At 44.6% G+C, this 15,596-nt stretch overlaps 3 protein-coding genes across 3 annotated transcripts in view; 1 reads left to right on the forward strand and 2 right to left on the reverse strand.

Moving 5' to 3' along the window:
• Nucleotides 1–2,984: 2,984 nt before the first annotated feature.
• On the reverse strand, nucleotides 2,985–5,048 carry LOC119387435 (ribitol 5-phosphate transferase FKRP-like). The gene is given in 4 exon segments (XM_037654832.2): nucleotides 2,985–3,497; nucleotides 3,500–3,785; nucleotides 4,001–4,402; nucleotides 4,404–5,048. Coding segments are annotated over 4 exon segments (1,638 nt in total). The 5' UTR covers nucleotides 4,842–5,048; the 3' UTR covers nucleotide 2,985.
• Nucleotides 5,049–5,521: 473 nt separating this feature from the next.
• Nucleotides 5,522–9,629, forward strand: LOC119387442 (polyamine-modulated factor 1). Its single transcript, XM_037654837.2, has 4 exons — nucleotides 5,522–5,761; nucleotides 5,832–6,050; nucleotides 6,244–6,442; nucleotides 7,181–9,629. The coding sequence occupies exons 1-4, from the start codon at nucleotides 5,679–5,681 to the stop codon at nucleotides 7,241–7,243; spliced, it is 564 nt and encodes a 187-aa protein (XP_037510765.1). The 5' UTR covers nucleotides 5,522–5,678; the 3' UTR covers nucleotides 7,244–9,629.
• Nucleotides 9,630–10,302: 673 nt separating this feature from the next.
• LOC119387440 (phosphatidylinositol 3-kinase catalytic subunit type 3-like) overlaps nucleotides 10,303–15,596 on the reverse strand; it is a 31,006-nt gene continuing 25,712 nt past the window's right edge. Inside the window, 4 exon segments of the mRNA XM_037654835.2 lie at nucleotides 10,303–10,953; nucleotides 13,477–13,602; nucleotides 14,725–14,815; nucleotides 15,039–15,207. Coding sequence (XP_037510763.1) covers nucleotides 10,939–10,953; nucleotides 13,477–13,602; nucleotides 14,725–14,815; nucleotides 15,039–15,207 — 401 coding nt within the window. The 3' untranslated portion in view covers nucleotides 10,303–10,938.

Raw genomic sequence — 15,596 nt, forward strand, 5'->3', positions numbered from 1 at the left:
AAGAGGCAAAGACATTTCAGAAAAGGATGACAAAAAAAATGACACAAACAGCTATGTATTAAATGTAACTAGAGGCATCACGGCAAAGAGTGGATACTTGGCCATGAGTGATACTGTAGCCGGGGCTCTGGGTAAATTTTGAACTGCACTTCCTTAACAAGCATTGCTATCTCAGCAGAGATGGCATGCAAGTGTTTCCGCATTCTTTTATAAAAATTCAGCTGCTGCTTGTAGGAATTCAACCACATAACCTCGTGTACAGCAGAAGAATGCTGCAGCTACTAAGCCACGAGTGACATGACAGAACAGGATAAACATTTGTTGTTGTTTAATACATGTAAACATTCTACAAGATGACTAGAAAATTGACAGGCATGATGTATCAAGTTATTCAGAGAAAATACCTCCAGGTCTTGCATAAGTGTTGCTACAGAAGTTTGCCTGGCACTGAAATGGATGAGTTATTGAAACTTAAAAATGGCACATACACAAATGCTCCCATGGCCGCATAAGTGAGCACATCCGTAATGTCAGGAACAAATAAATCTAAAGATGCATACCAGAAATGATGTTTAAATATAAGGATAAGCACTGCTCAGAAAATCGTTTTATGTAAAATTAAAGAACCATGACTTCGAGGCCACATTATAAAGCACTAATAATGGACATTATCAAACATCAAGATAGGGCAAAAGCTTTTCTTCGAAATTTGATAGGGCCTAGGAATTGTGCTACGTAAACAGCCAAAGTCAAGACGCAACCTACGGAGGAAGTTTAGAAATAAAATAAGCAACCCGAAAACGGGAGAAGCCCATGGTAACAGGCACCTACGCAGTAACACAAGTGTGACATATTAACCTTGCATTAAAAAAGGTCATCTGCAAGGAAATCTTAAACCACATAAGAACCTAGTTTCAGATATCAGTAGATATAGAGGAGCCACGAAGCTAATTTCAATATTTGAAATATGAGTGGAAGAGTCAAAAGAACTAAGCAAAAATAGCTGTCTTTGATACAAAACTGAAAAAAAAAAAGAAAAAATAGAAGGATGCCACCATTACCGTGCACCGGGGTGACATTTGACAAGGGTGTGGCCTAGTACACGTGGCCCCTCAGTATGACTTCCGAAGTAAGACAGCACCTGTGGTTATCAGGGCAGTGTGCTGAGACGTAAGTTGCAGTAACAACCGCAAAATGAACACATGAACAAAAGGTGAACACGCCATGAACCACAATATGAACAACAAGGTGAACCAGTCCTACCATAAACTAGCCTTCCACATATATGCAAATTCATCTTTATGAGAGGGAACAGTAAAGTACTATTGATTTCTTAAGAAAAATATCCCCTCAAATTAAGCTACTAGCCATGGAAATACACACAGTTCTGATACTGATAGTGGAAATACACAGTTCGAGATGTACATTCACTATAAAAAATAAATTATATGCAATCTCTGAAAATGATGAGTCTTGTGCATGAAATAAGCTGCGTAAACCCACTGTTATGAACACAACTATTAACAGTAAACAAAAATGAGTCAATAGCTGCAACATTCATGCCCACTATTTATAAATGTCACCCCCACTCCTCCACAAAAAAGAAACTATTCTAAAGTTTTACGCGCCAAAACGACAACATATTTATGAGGCATGCCGTAGGTGTGGACCCCAAATTAACGTTAACCACCTAGGTGCATTAGCATGCACCTAAGACTAAGCACAAAAGCACTTTTTTCACTTAATCCCCCTCTAAATGTGGCAAGATCAGACTGTGCTTTAGTGCTTAGTTTGTTTTTGTTTCTTTAGGATTAGTCCCAAGTAAATTTGGCCCCAAGCAGAATTTAAATTTGTCTCACTCGACAACATTACAGCCACTAAGCCATCCCCCCCCCCCCCCCCCCCGTAGCAGGTATAAACAAATCCCAGAAACACATTCTGGTCATACAGCCAGTTAGTGTAAAACATGGCCGAATGCCACAGTTAAAAACAAAATGAAATGGGTCTTGTTTGAACATCAATCAAACAATTGTAATCAGTTGGACAAACAGCAGCAACGTTTGAACACTTGTTTGCAAGTTTATGCATTTATGCTTCACTTGAGTGAGTTTTCTGCTGGGAAGTCCGTCTCTTGAGGTTCTCTTCCAACTGCTGGAGTTAAGTGAGGTCTTCTATTCACAGTAGATCAAATGACTAGAGAAACAACTTTTCTTTCTAGTCAACAAAGCAAGAGGCATAAGGCTTGTGGTATGTGGTAATTATACCCGCTTCCCTCACATAAGCAGGACGGCCTGTATAGTACAGCATTCGCGCTAAACCACACAAACAAGGTAGGGCAATAAAGAAAACACAATGTGTGTGGTTGAACGTCGAAGCAATGAAAACATATAATGGAGTATTGGATATAACAAGAAAATCTAAAATGCTTATCGTCAATAACACTTCATGTAATGAAATTAAACTATCTCAAGCAGAAGTGTATACCAAGCGAATATAGATTATTGCACAACTTATCAATGCGTTGTGCTGTTCTCATGTATGGTCAGTCTCACAAACAAAAAGGAAGTGCTTGAGATGGTGATATTTACAGAGATTACAGCAATGAGGACACGGTGCCATACCTTCAATAATTACTTAGCCTCTTAAATAAGTATTTTCTGTCTGTGGCTACCCACTTATAAAACATCCCAAAGGTTGAACAAGATGCATTTCAGGAGAAAAAACTCTGCCAAATGGTTATCCAGACAAAATGAAATAAGAGATTGATTAGATGCCTGATATTCTGTCATTATGCCATGTGCAAATAGAATAATATATTAAGTTTGCTATTTGCTGAAGCGTGAAAAAACCTAAAAAGAGAAAGGAAGAGCTGCACATTCACAATGTTTTGCTTCAAGATGAATAAGCCGAAATCTAGCACTAAACTCCAACGAAAACTATTATCACCATTTTTTTAGTTCCCCAGCTAATTGCGGTCATTTAGCACTACGTGCTAGTGCTTTTTGGATAAGCCAACAAGGCTGGGTTCGGATACTGGGGCTTCCCTATAACACCCTTCCCAAACTTCAGCTCCAGAAACTGAGTGATGTTGTTGGGTGCTGATGCAAACACACCGACAAATAGAATACTAGATAGAGGCTTCAGAAAGTGCTCTGGGAACTCCCTGTCTTGCGGATGGCTCTTGAACCACGTGTCTTTAGTCATGACACCATTACGGGAGTAAAATGGAAAGATATCCACATGCACTCGATTGGCACTGCTGTACTGGACGCGAATGAAGTCTCCCTCAGTAGCCTTCTCCCACACATAGCCGTCAGCATCAATCACAGAACCCTTTTGCGAGTTCCGTAGCCACTCGCAGTGCTGCACGTCATCACTATACACACCAATGTCGACATCGTAGTCCCAGGGAATGATGTCGTGATTCCTGGCAGCGCCGAGGAGGCTACCCCCCTCGAGCCAGTAGCGGGTCTTGCACCTTTCCAGTATGGCAAAACGTGTCTCGCAGTGCGGCGCAAGTTTTCCAGGCAACACGGCGGCGTCCAGCGCCCCTTGTACAGGTAGTCCGGTGTCTCATCCACCACGGTGCCGAAGCAACGGGGAGTGTCCCGCTTGCAGCCGTGCCACGTGACTTCCCCACCGGGCTGATGGACTTTCTTCACGCCAAAGTTGGCGTAGAGCTGGGAACGACGACTTGTAGTGGCTGCGCGCAATTTCTCTCGATTGTGCTCCGTCGTGAAGAGTGTGCGGCCGTTTTGGGCAACCAGGCTGTCCACAATTTCAATCTGTGAAAACAATAGCGAAATCTTTGATCACAACTGCTGCAGTAAGATACTGTGGTCGCAGCAGCTGAGAGTAATGCACACTAATAATATTAATTAGAGGGCAGAAAGGAGGCACGAAACGCCCCTGGTCACCAGTAACTTTTATACTGTTTCATTTAAGGCAATTGGAATTAACAAGGACTCAAAAATGAGACCAAAGTAAACACATCAATTACCTTCACGTCCCTAAGCGCTGTCTGTATGTACAGCGCCTCGGGAAACGGACGCACCAGCGGCTCGCTCAGCGACAGCACCAGTTCGGACTTGGCCATGAGCAGGTGTCGGCCCCCAAACGCATCGCACTGGGACTCGGCTGTACGCGACGCCTTGCGATACACTAGCGTCCACTCGCGCAGGTTCACGTCTAGGTTCAGGCAGCGTCGCATCTCGCCCGCGATTCGAACAGCCACCATGTGACGCGGGTTCTTGAAGATGCGTTTGATCATGGTGGTAACGATGGCCGGCTGCGTCATGCGCACGGAGTCAGGTACGAACAGCACTAAATCAGTCTTCACGTAGTTCTCCAAGCGCGTAGCGTTGGCGTAGCGATCCGGATACCTGGCGAGTGAGATTACTTGTCACGTTCGGGCCGAATTCGTCTCGGGGAAACCTCAGAGGCGGATAAGGCACGTCGTCGGCGACCAGCACAATCGGCATGCGTGGAAATACCGTGTGAAACGATCGAACGGTCTCTACTAAGTCCTGTTCGTAGAATTCGAACTCGCGCAGCACTAGAGTGACGAGGGAGTTCGGAAGGTCATAGATGTCGTCCAGGGGAGCAGCGTTGCGCATCTTCAAGGCTCCTCCGGCACCGAAGTCGTCCTGTGGCCCAGCGAACACCGAGCGCTGACGAGCTGCCCGGGCCGCTCCCTCAAAGGCCTTGACGCCGCCACCGCCGCCTTCTCGAGATGCCTCGTAACACGGGCACTTGCTGTCCAGATATATCCACATAATAAACACTGAGAAAAAATTTACGCATATGAGACCGAGAAACATACGACACCACCTATGGCGCATCTTTTTGACTGTCGCGAAGCGGTCACGGTTGAAGCTTAGAGCAACGCGCACTCGATGAAACTTGATTAAGCGAGCTTGAGGTTCATTCGGGCGGAGATGCGAGTGAAAGTTCCCGCAGACAGGCTAAATCGAAACGAGTTGAAATGCACCACCGAAACCGCCTTGACAGCGAGTATTACACCTAGTTCGTCGGCTACACTCACTCATTTCGACGGACAGTTCAGCTGTAACTCCACGAAGCGTCAATGCATTCGGTAGCAGATTACTTCAGGTTACGATAGCTTCGACAATACGGACCCAAAATCGCACAAAATCAACCGAGTTTCACATGTTCCACGCCTCATATTTTCCACTACAGACGCCATACAGACGCTACTCGCCGGTTGCCACCGACGAGCTACTTGGCTTGGTTTGTGGAGTAAAAATGGCTTGATTATTCCAGTCACGACCACGGTCACGGAAACCATCAAACTATTAATAACACATTTATAATATAATTCATCGTGTAACCTTTTAACCTTGAAAAAAAAAACTATTTGGTATTTGTAAGAAAGATAGATTAAATATGGCGGCCATGACGTAGAATTGGCTCCAAAAATTTGCGCTTGCGACATATTCAAGCATAGCCTTTGAGATCTGTATCCAGTACTCTGTGATATGTAGACTCGTTTAGCCCGTTTAGCCAGAGGCAAGTAAGAAACTCTATGGGCAACGGCTTGTTGTTGGTTGCTGTGTTCGCGCGAACCGCAAACAGAAGGTAAAGCAGGTAAAGATCGCGGCGTTCTTTGATGAACCCAGGAGACTGAGTGAACAACAGGACAAGGGACGAGAAAAGTCATGGATGGACAGCGCTGCGATCGTACTGAAAGATGTCTACGTGCTGTCGACAAAGCTTCCAAAGACCTGTGCGAGAAGTTCAGGTAATGATACAACGGTGCGCATGCATGCGTAAGCGTCGTGTAAACTTGGTAAACTGTTGATTCGTTTCAGGCAGCGGTGCTTGCACGCGCTTCAACCGCCTGAACTTCGAAAGTACGGCATCGAGAAGAGCTCGTTGGAGAAGTGCGTTAATAGCCTCGCAGATCAGCTTCTGTCGCACATGAGCGCGGAAAGCAAAGCTATTGTTGACGACCTAAAACTGGACGAGAAGTTAAGAAGTCTGAGCCAACTGATCGAAGAGCAAGAGAAATACAAAGGCACACCTGCTTGGTAAGCAAAACTGCACCAATATTTCTCCCTCAGCTAGTTACTTGCCTGCCTGTCAGACACCGTGGATTGCGTGCGCTGTGCTTGTAAAAAACCAGCGCTGTCAAACGAAAGGGACTACGACTGCTTCCGTTACGTATGCTATCTTATTTTACATATTTCTCATACCACGTTGATCTCTTCTTTCCCCGTCAAGGCGGCCATCTGGAAACCCGGATGAGGATGTTCAAGATCATTTACGGCAATTATACGAGAGGCACGTAAAGGACCTGGCTGCCGCACTGAAGGAAAGCGAAGAGAAAACGAATGCATTAGAAGCACAAGTTGCCGAAGGAAATAAGGAGCTGCAAAGAATCAGTGCTGAAATTGACTTCACGGTGGCCAAGTTGGAAAAGGTTGGTGATGATAGCAATGCATTCTCGCGATGCCACTTACAGGCGTGTTTTGTTTGCGATCAGTCAAGAAAATAGACATGGAGTTGGCCGTACAGCTGAAAGGGTGCCATTGCACTCATCGCAAGGTGGTCTAGGCAAAGATAGACTGTAGTTTGCTCTGTTCCTTTTGATGTTTCATTCCAATACAAAACAACAAAATTAGCCTTCACAAGTGTTTCACAGCAAATGGGCCAGAGTATAACACAAGCTTTCTGACTGGGAAAACTGGCCTCACCATTTTACTCCTAAAGGTTGCTCTGGAGGCACAGTGGCGGAGCAGCAGAGACACAAGGCCTAAACCTCATTCAGAGTGGATGTTTTCCTCCCCTGCCAATGCTGTGATGCCTGCAGTCCTTGCTGCTTTACTGTTGTACTTTAGGGTTAAAGGCAGCCTTGCTCAGAGTGCTTGGGGAGCTGCTGTGTGCACTTTGCTTGCAGAATTTTTGGGGAGTGCTACTTCTCAATCCTGCTCCTGTAACGGTATGCTTCCCTCATTCCTATGCATTCATCTGAAGGTTGCTGTGATGTTTGGTGTCTGTTGCAAGTGTAACAGTGCCCTTATATAAAGGGGTGCCAATTCACTCTAAACATAGAGAAAGAGTCAAGTCTGTTTTGTCACACATCAGCACACACTTTAGTGATGGTATAATGAGTGCTTTTGCATGGCCTTTTTGTTATATTTCCATGAATCTCATTCAGCGACAGTCAACAAACAGGAGGAGGAAAACTGATGCCCAAGAAGGATGGCCTGACGCAAGCTGAGACAAAGAGCAAAGAGAAGATAACATTTATCTTTAAGCGCTGCGCTTGTGGTAATCGCTACATTTAGAATTGTGCCGCACTAGTGCACATCTTTGGCATTTAGAATATGCGATCATGCCACGTGGTATTTAAGCAAAGAAAGCCCTACTTGCAAGCTCGCAACAAGCTACGTGCAGATATCCCATGCTGCTTGTAAATTTTAAATTTTATCACCTGGTTCAAAGTTTCTTGTTCTGTCCAAAGATAATTATCAATATAAAAGGTGGCCACTGTCATATTTTTAGAAGTCCGGCACCAGCAATACGTTCCATGACCATTAAATGCAGCAAAATCAGCACGCAAACAGTGTTCCTGGTCACACATGGCACGCATGTTGGAAATATTTTCCACGTGCGCAGAACAAGTTGCAGCTTGTATCGCAGTTCATCTTGCCCTTTGCCAATGTTTTAATGGACCTGTGAAAATGTCAGATAAACCGGTGACAAGGGGTGTATTACGATTCGTTCTTTGTGCATCTAGATGTCGCGTTAAGCTGTCCAGTCTCCTAACTTACGAGCATCAAGATGCCATGTCCACAGTACCCCTTATATTTTAATAAACTTTGCTAGCATACATTCGGCTTTCTATACAGCCATTTTAATGTGTTCTTTGGCCCAAACACGTTTAGTTCACGCTGGTTTGTACATATGCCCTATGCTTGTTTTTTTTTTACAAAATGATGAGAGGTCATCACGCAGTCAAGATTTCACACCAACAGGCCCAGATCACGTAAGAGCATAAATGGCTGCACCTTGGGCGCATTGCAAGTTGCCAATTCAATGTTTGCAACAGTGTGGAGTACACTCTTGATAATCTTGGTAAGGCATTACAGCAGAGACACTGTTGGCGTTTAACAAAACTTATCAGATGGTACTTATTGCACAAGCATGAGATAGAACACATAATTTCAAGGCCAACAACTGTCCTAGTTTTTTCCATTGAAATCAATGTTTAGGATTATATTCTTTCACAGAAGCTAGTAGAAGGTATCATGATAGAGAATGAGGTCTGACATGATATTTCATCAGAGATGATTGCTGGAACGCCGTCCATGAGTTCATTGTATAAAATTGTTTTGACACAGCCCAAGACAAGAATCCACTCTTTGTAGTATCCTTTCTAGCAACTGCCAAAAGTGCTTCTCCTTTCTCACATTGTAATTGGCATATTTTCCTTGTTCATCAGATCAAGTGCCCATAATGGAATTCTCTCGCAGTCCCAATGGCTGTTACGAGGTCTTGCCATGCGTCATACTCAATAATTATAGAGTAAAATCATATTCGCTAGAATCATGAATGGTGTTTTCTCATTATTAAAAGCCTGTACTTCCCATTAACAACGCTTCAGTTGCATAGGTCGTCAAAAAATGTGGAGTTCACTCAGGCTCACTCATGAAATATATTTTGCCCTTAGAGCTCACTCGGACTCACACTCACTGAAATTTTTCTTAGCCGCATTCACTCGGACTCACTCACCAAAATATTACTGTCTCGGACTCGCTCAGACTCACGGCTCTATCTGAGTCCAAGTGAGTCGACTCATGAGTGAGTTTGCCGACCTATGTTCAGTTGGTAGATAAACGCTTTCACAGCCTCAAGCGGTTACGAATAGGTCTGGAAAAATAAACTATGCTATGGTAACAACTTAAACTTCCACACAATAGACCATTTTGAAACAGTGTTAAAACAAATCAAATGATTCTCTGTAGATTTCCAGCAAAATATCTTGCGTCACAAGCCATTTCACAATGTCTGCTGTCGGCCTAGGTGGTGCATAGCTAGTGCGTTTGTGCATGTCTTTTCTATCCTCGGTGTTCTTGGTTTGTGCCTATGAATTCCTTCCTGGGACAAGCCATTTGTTAATACTAATCTATTGTGTGCTTTCATGTACAAAAGAGAAAAATGTGCAAGTACTAGTTACTCATAGCAAACGTGAATGATGTTTCTTGGCATACTCGGTATGCCCTAATAAAATGTAACAAACGTGTCATTGCCTATTTCTGTTTCTGCAAGTGAACATTCTGAATTAGCCCTTTATAACCTGTTAACCATCTTGATATTTTGATAATTGTTCCCGCAGAAATGCTTAATTTTTTAGAGCTGATATGGAATATGTCCTACCTAAAAAGCAAGTTCTTGCTGCTGAAAAAAAAATTAAAGCAATTGCTAAGTTAAATTCAGCATAATGAAGTTTATTGTTAACTGCTCATGGAAAAAGGCCAGCTACCTTCTGGTAATCAACAAGCTTTTCCACGATGATGGACCAAGAACACATGTGCAACCTCTGCCAAATGCCATTTTTGAAACGCAAGTTGCCAAAAAAATGAGAAACAGCGACTGGAAGAAAAAGAAATCACCAGGTCGGTGCTGCCATCTGAAGCGACACGAACTGGCCTGCAAACGAGTGTGTCTGGTTCAAAAGGCTGATAGGGAGGAGTCATCTCAAGCTGACGAGCTACACTCGTCCAAATTGGTTTAGGGACAGCTCGGCAAGGATGAGCTGTGCTCGTCCGGAACGGTTAAGCAGTTAAGGACAAAAGATTAGCCAAGCTTGTCAAATGCATAGTTTCTACTTACAAAAAAAAAGACCGTTAAAAGAGACCAGCTTGTCCGGGATATTATGTCGTGCATGCAGTTTAAGATTTGAGCTCTTGTGATGCTCCGCACTACAAAGTGGTGCACGAGTATTCTGAGCTTGTTTGTATATAACGTCCGATATTGCACGGAGTAGCTGCAGAGTACGGCTGAGGGCAGATCACTTGTTTTGATGTTAGCCGCCTACATACATACTTTAAAATGGCATCCTTCACAGCACCAATGCGCTGCTACATGTCATGCTCCAAAACAAAATGCTGCAAATCTGCTCCTGATAAAAATTTTTCACATATTGTCTCATCAGACTTGTCTGCAGGTAAAAGAACATTCCAGCTTTCTTTTAAGTTTAAAAATATTTTATACTGTACTTAAAGGATTAAGCTGTGTATTGATGAATGAGTAAATACAACAAAACACACACAAGCATTGCAACTGCATCGGCAAGCAGCCTCACCGGTAATGATATTTAATTCATGCACTTTCAAAATGCGCTCGTTCTTAAACACTTCCGTAAGTTTCAACTGGTTTTCATTTTCCACCAGTGTCAGGTTTCGCCACTATGATTCGACAACTGTACAGTAGGGACACAGTCAAGCAAGCGCACTTATGCCGAAATATCCCACCACCAACACACTGGCAAAACCCACAATGCCACTAGCCTGGGCATTCTGCCGAAGGTTGCCTTTAGCTTGAATGTAACGGAAGGGCGGCGATGGCTACTGGCATCACAGTGCCGGGAAGACAGGTACGTACATGCCCCAAATGTGGCGAGATCGGTGTAGTACTTGGTCTACAGACCTGTTATCTTTGGTTAGGTGGAATAACGAAGACATGCGGACGGAGAAAGAAGGATGGCCACGTCTGTGCCTGTATATTCGCCTCAGGTATTACTCTTCTTCTTTTTTTTCATTATTTGTACAGCGGCAATAAATATGTACAATGGAAGCGCTGGAATTCCAGCACCAGTTTCTCTGAGCAGTGCACATTCCACTTGTGTGTGGCTCCCGGGGGCAGTTGTCTGGTAGCCTTCTTCTGACGGTGTCCATGCCTAGGACGCCTGTGTCACCTTCTCCAGTACTGCGTGCAGGGCAGAAAATGGGCACAGTTGTTCAAAAGCTTCCACCATAAATATACAGTAAACCCTCGTTAACTCGAACTCGCATATCTCGAAATCTCGTTTAAGTCGAAACTTTTTTTCGCCGTGCATTAACCTCCCATGGGTGCTATGTATTTACCCCCTCTTATCTCGAAACATTTTCCGGAGGGAACAGCGGATATCTCGAAATCTTGACCGGGAGGGCAGAAGGCAAGGTCCGCTCCCAACAGGAAACGAGGGCTCCGTGCGAACGCTTAGCTCTTACTATACATGCCGAACGCGGTCGTGAAGGGCGAATTTGAAATTCCCACGGACGCAACCGTTTCCATCTGCCTTGTCAAGCAACTGTGGGAGTGATCACGTGTGCGCACCCGCGCACGACTTATGCGCGGTGGGCGGCGTGTGCAGCGTGCGCCCGTCAGGTGCGAGCTGGTATTCTTTGTTTTCTCTGCGATCTGCGCACGACGCATCTTGAGTTTAGTTTTGCTGAGTAGTGAGTGGTCTGTGCAACGGACACTTCTGAATATCGACCAAGGTGTCCCGCCCAAAGCAGTGCAAATCTCTTGACATTGGAGAGAAAAGTTGCGCTAGTCAAGGAAGTCGAAAAAGCAGGTCGAAGCAAGTCGTACATCGCCAAAGAATTCGGAATCCTTTTGTCAACCCTCTCGACAGTGCTTAAGAACAAACAAAAGGTTTCGGAAGGCTTCGAGCAAAGCTTCTCAAGCAAGCGGAAGTGCATTCAAGCGTCCAAATTCCCGGACGTCGAAGCAGCACTGACCGCTAACTGTTTCGCACATGCAGGGTTTTCTCGTGCCCTGGAATCGATCAAAGAAGACATTGGCACAGAATTCAACGGCTGTGATGAGCTGTGCAATGAAGTGCGCAAGGCAACTGGCTGTGTGAGCGATACTGAAGACGGCGAGATTGCCTTTGAGGAGTATGCACTCTACGAGGCGAACCTCCCCGTTACCGGAATGCTGTCAGACGCCGATATCGTTGAGATGGCAGTGAACGACGCAGATGACCGTGCAGAATAGGAAGAGCCTCGAGAAGTGCCTACGACGACAGAAACATGCAACAGGCTGCGCTTGCTCCGCAACAAGGTTGAATGCAGCAGTCGCAACCAATGGCTCATGCGATGTGTTGAGCAACTGGAGAACCCCTTTCTCGAACGCGAACGCGAAACAGGCGAGCATCACGCAGTTTTTTGGTCCTCGGTAATAAATTTTTTTCCCTCCGAATTCTTGTGCCTTTACTACGGTAGCTGTCTCATGCAATGGAGCTTTTCCCGGCAGCACTGGCTTTTCTTTTACAGTGACCTGGGCAAACATTTTTGGTGTTTTGCTTAACTCGAAATACCGCTTATCTCGAAATTTTCCTCGGATTTGACGGCTTCGAGTTAACGAGGGATTACTGTATCATCTTTATAAAATGACAAAAGCATACAATCGCAATCTCGGCTGACACAAGAGTCATTTCTACACTTCACGGCCAATATAGAATGGTAATTAAAAAATACATAATCGGTGCTGTCAAGGCTCATTCACACCTGTGACTAGCACCAGTCACGCGACCATTTGTGACTGGAGATCAAAAAGCGACTCTGTGCAACCAATGTTCACACCTTCGTGTGACCTACACCTGTAACAAAATGGCTAGGTGGGCTAGGTGGTAACGCATGATTAAAAAACTTTGAGCGCGCAAAAGGACGTAGGACCAGAAGGTTGTGGTTTGTGTTTCTTCTGGTCCTACGTCCTTTTGCGCGCTCAAAGTTTTTTAATCATGACCTACACCTGTTCCCACACAGATTTCATGTCTGCTCGCGTTGCCATTTCCCCGTAAAATAAGCCAACGTCCTGTTCCTGCGCATGTGATTGGTTCAGAGGCTTGCTACTGCAGTTGCATGACTGAGAAATCAAGCAGCGAGCAACCGAGCCAAAGCAGTCGCTTTGCTACCAACACGGCCATTTCTGACCAGTCACCTTGTGACTAACTTGGTCGTGCCACCGGTGCTAGTCGCACGTGGGAATGAGCAAGTTATAGAGACAAGTACTGCATTTTCGCATATGCAATACATAACAGCTAAAGTTGTACCATGAATGCAATACACTCCCCATTACTACAGCACTAGACCATGTGTGGGGCCTAAGCAGACACATAAATTTGCATTTAAGTGTGCTTTGCTTTGCTGTCAGATCGCAGTGAGTGAACTTTACAAAGAGAATAAATGAAAACAGTGATTACTAAACTTATATTAACAATATTGCAACATATTAAATCTATAACATAGAAGACTGCTCCTATCCTCTACAACATCTGAGGTTGTTTTGCGTACATCCAAACGGCATATGCAGCAGCTCGTGTGGCTTACATGCACCTAAATATGGCATTCCATTGGCATCAGATTCTTCTTTTAGAACTGGTAAATGGTGAAGTCAGAAAATGCATTGTATGAAGCTTCAGTGCCAGACACCAAATGTGTGCCACAAGCCTTCGTGTCTCACCTGAGCGATCTTGTGAATCTGCTCCACGAGTGCTGGCATAACAGCCGAGACGCTGACGTCAATCAGATTCTGCATGTAGTGAACTGCCTCTTCGTCCGTCAGGTCCAGCCGAAATTTGTCTTGCACCTGCACACCCCACCCCCAAGATGGGATTTCAAAACAAGCGAGCAAGTGAAAGCTTTCACAACTAAAAACCTGTAGCACAAGACAAATAGCAGATGCGTAGCCCTAGCACCACAAGATGAAAGATTTTTGTGCACTAATTGTTGAGCAAAACTACCGTACCAACAGCACCGAAGTACCTCGTGGCGAATTTTCCTGGCAACAATATCTCTAAAACGGTGCTATTCTCAGGACTGCTAATACTTATAGGCATATCTTGAACAACAGCTAGCTACTTTTTTTCACTCAAACATCAGGTAATACAGTAAAAGCTCGTTAATTCAACTCTCGTTAATTCAGAAAATCAGATCATTCGAACGTATTCCCTGGTCCCGGCCAGCATATGCACTGTTTAATGGCATCAAACTCATTAATTCGATCATATTGGCCGCAACCCGATTAATTCGGACGATCCTTGGAGCGCACTGAGTGCAAAGTGCCGCAAATGTTCAACGCAGAAGAGCGAAAACAGCATTTGAAGACAACCAAAACGAGGTGGCACTGTCCGGATCGCTATCTTCATCAGCTGGTGACCTTATGCATGGTGACCACAGTTTTGTCCATGTGCGGATCCGGCACACAGCAGCTTCGTTTGAACTTCATGTAATGCGCGCACGATGTCGCAATACTCAAACGTGACAAAAATTGTTGAAGATAATAGCCATGGTCAGCCTGCTTGCATAAAACTCGCTTGCTCCATCACGATGGACAAACCACATATCAGTTGCTGGCTATTTTACCTGCGAAAAAACTATCATCACGTGCGCATTGTGTTGGTGGTGGCGGTACGTCATAAGAGATGACTGCAGAGCGCATTTCGGGCTAATTAAACCGGGAAGCCTGGCGCAGTGTTTGAACTGTGAACGAAGTTGCAGGATGATAAAGATTGCGGCTTTTACACAGCTCTTATGCAAAATAAGTACAGGACTTACATATCGATGTAACAGACATTTGTTTATTGTTTCCTTGATACCTTCAGTAATTTGGCATTCAGTTAATTCGGACAATTTTTCCGGTCCCATGAGCCGAATTAAAAAACTTTTACCGCATTACAGAAAAGGTATAAGTTGCCCGCGGAAACCTCACCTTCTTTACAGTCTTGTCAGGTTCAAGTGCAATGTCGGGTACGCTTGCATCGACCATCAGTGAAAACAGGTTCAGGATCAGGTTAGCGTGCCTGAAAAAAAAATATGAGGGCTGAATGCTTACGTGTTGGCTACTGTGAATGAAAATGCACCTTCTTGTTCAATGAAACTAATGTTTCATCATGCCCACCCTAAAAGCAATTTCAATTCCAGCGCCGAACCTCCTTTAACGTGAGACTGAGTTTGCCATCAAGTTTGCATCCAGCAGCCCAGCAAAAACCTTACTGAAATGAAACCTCCACACCACTGGCTCACCTGCGTAGATGTAGAAAGGCTGTATAGCACTGCTTGCGGAACTCTTGGTAGTGCTCAGAGTTGATGCCTCCCATGGCCTCCACCATCTCCTTGCTCAGTTTCATGGGTGGCGGCAGTGGCTTTGGATCACGACCCAAGATGTAGCCAAAGTCGATGTGGAACAGCTTTCCTGGAGTGAAAGTCGGTGCTTTCTGACCTCTTCAGACACCCAAAAAATGCTGAACAACACATGTGACCTTTGCTAGTAAGCTTTCACGACTACCTGGTATGCTCAAAACGTGAAAGATTGACTGGCTTGACACTACAGTTGCATACTGCAATAGTAAGACCACATGACTGGGCTAAGTGACATGTGAAAGAAGGGGAATTGTTCGAGGGGCTCGTTTTCTTTGTTAGGCACAACCAATGAAACCAATGGACAATTAAGCCAAGGAAAGCATGGGGGACAATATTTGTTGTTTTTAACTGTAGTGTAATGATTATGACCTAAAGTGAAAGGAATTGAAGTGGATGAAAAAGCACCCTTCTTAAAATGTAACATCCAGGTAAAACTTATGT

The sequence above is a fragment of the Rhipicephalus sanguineus genome, chromosome 3, assembly GCF_013339695.2.
Source record: "Rhipicephalus sanguineus isolate Rsan-2018 chromosome 3, BIME_Rsan_1.4, whole genome shotgun sequence".
NCBI lineage: Eukaryota > Metazoa > Arthropoda > Arachnida > Ixodida > Ixodidae > Rhipicephalus > Rhipicephalus sanguineus.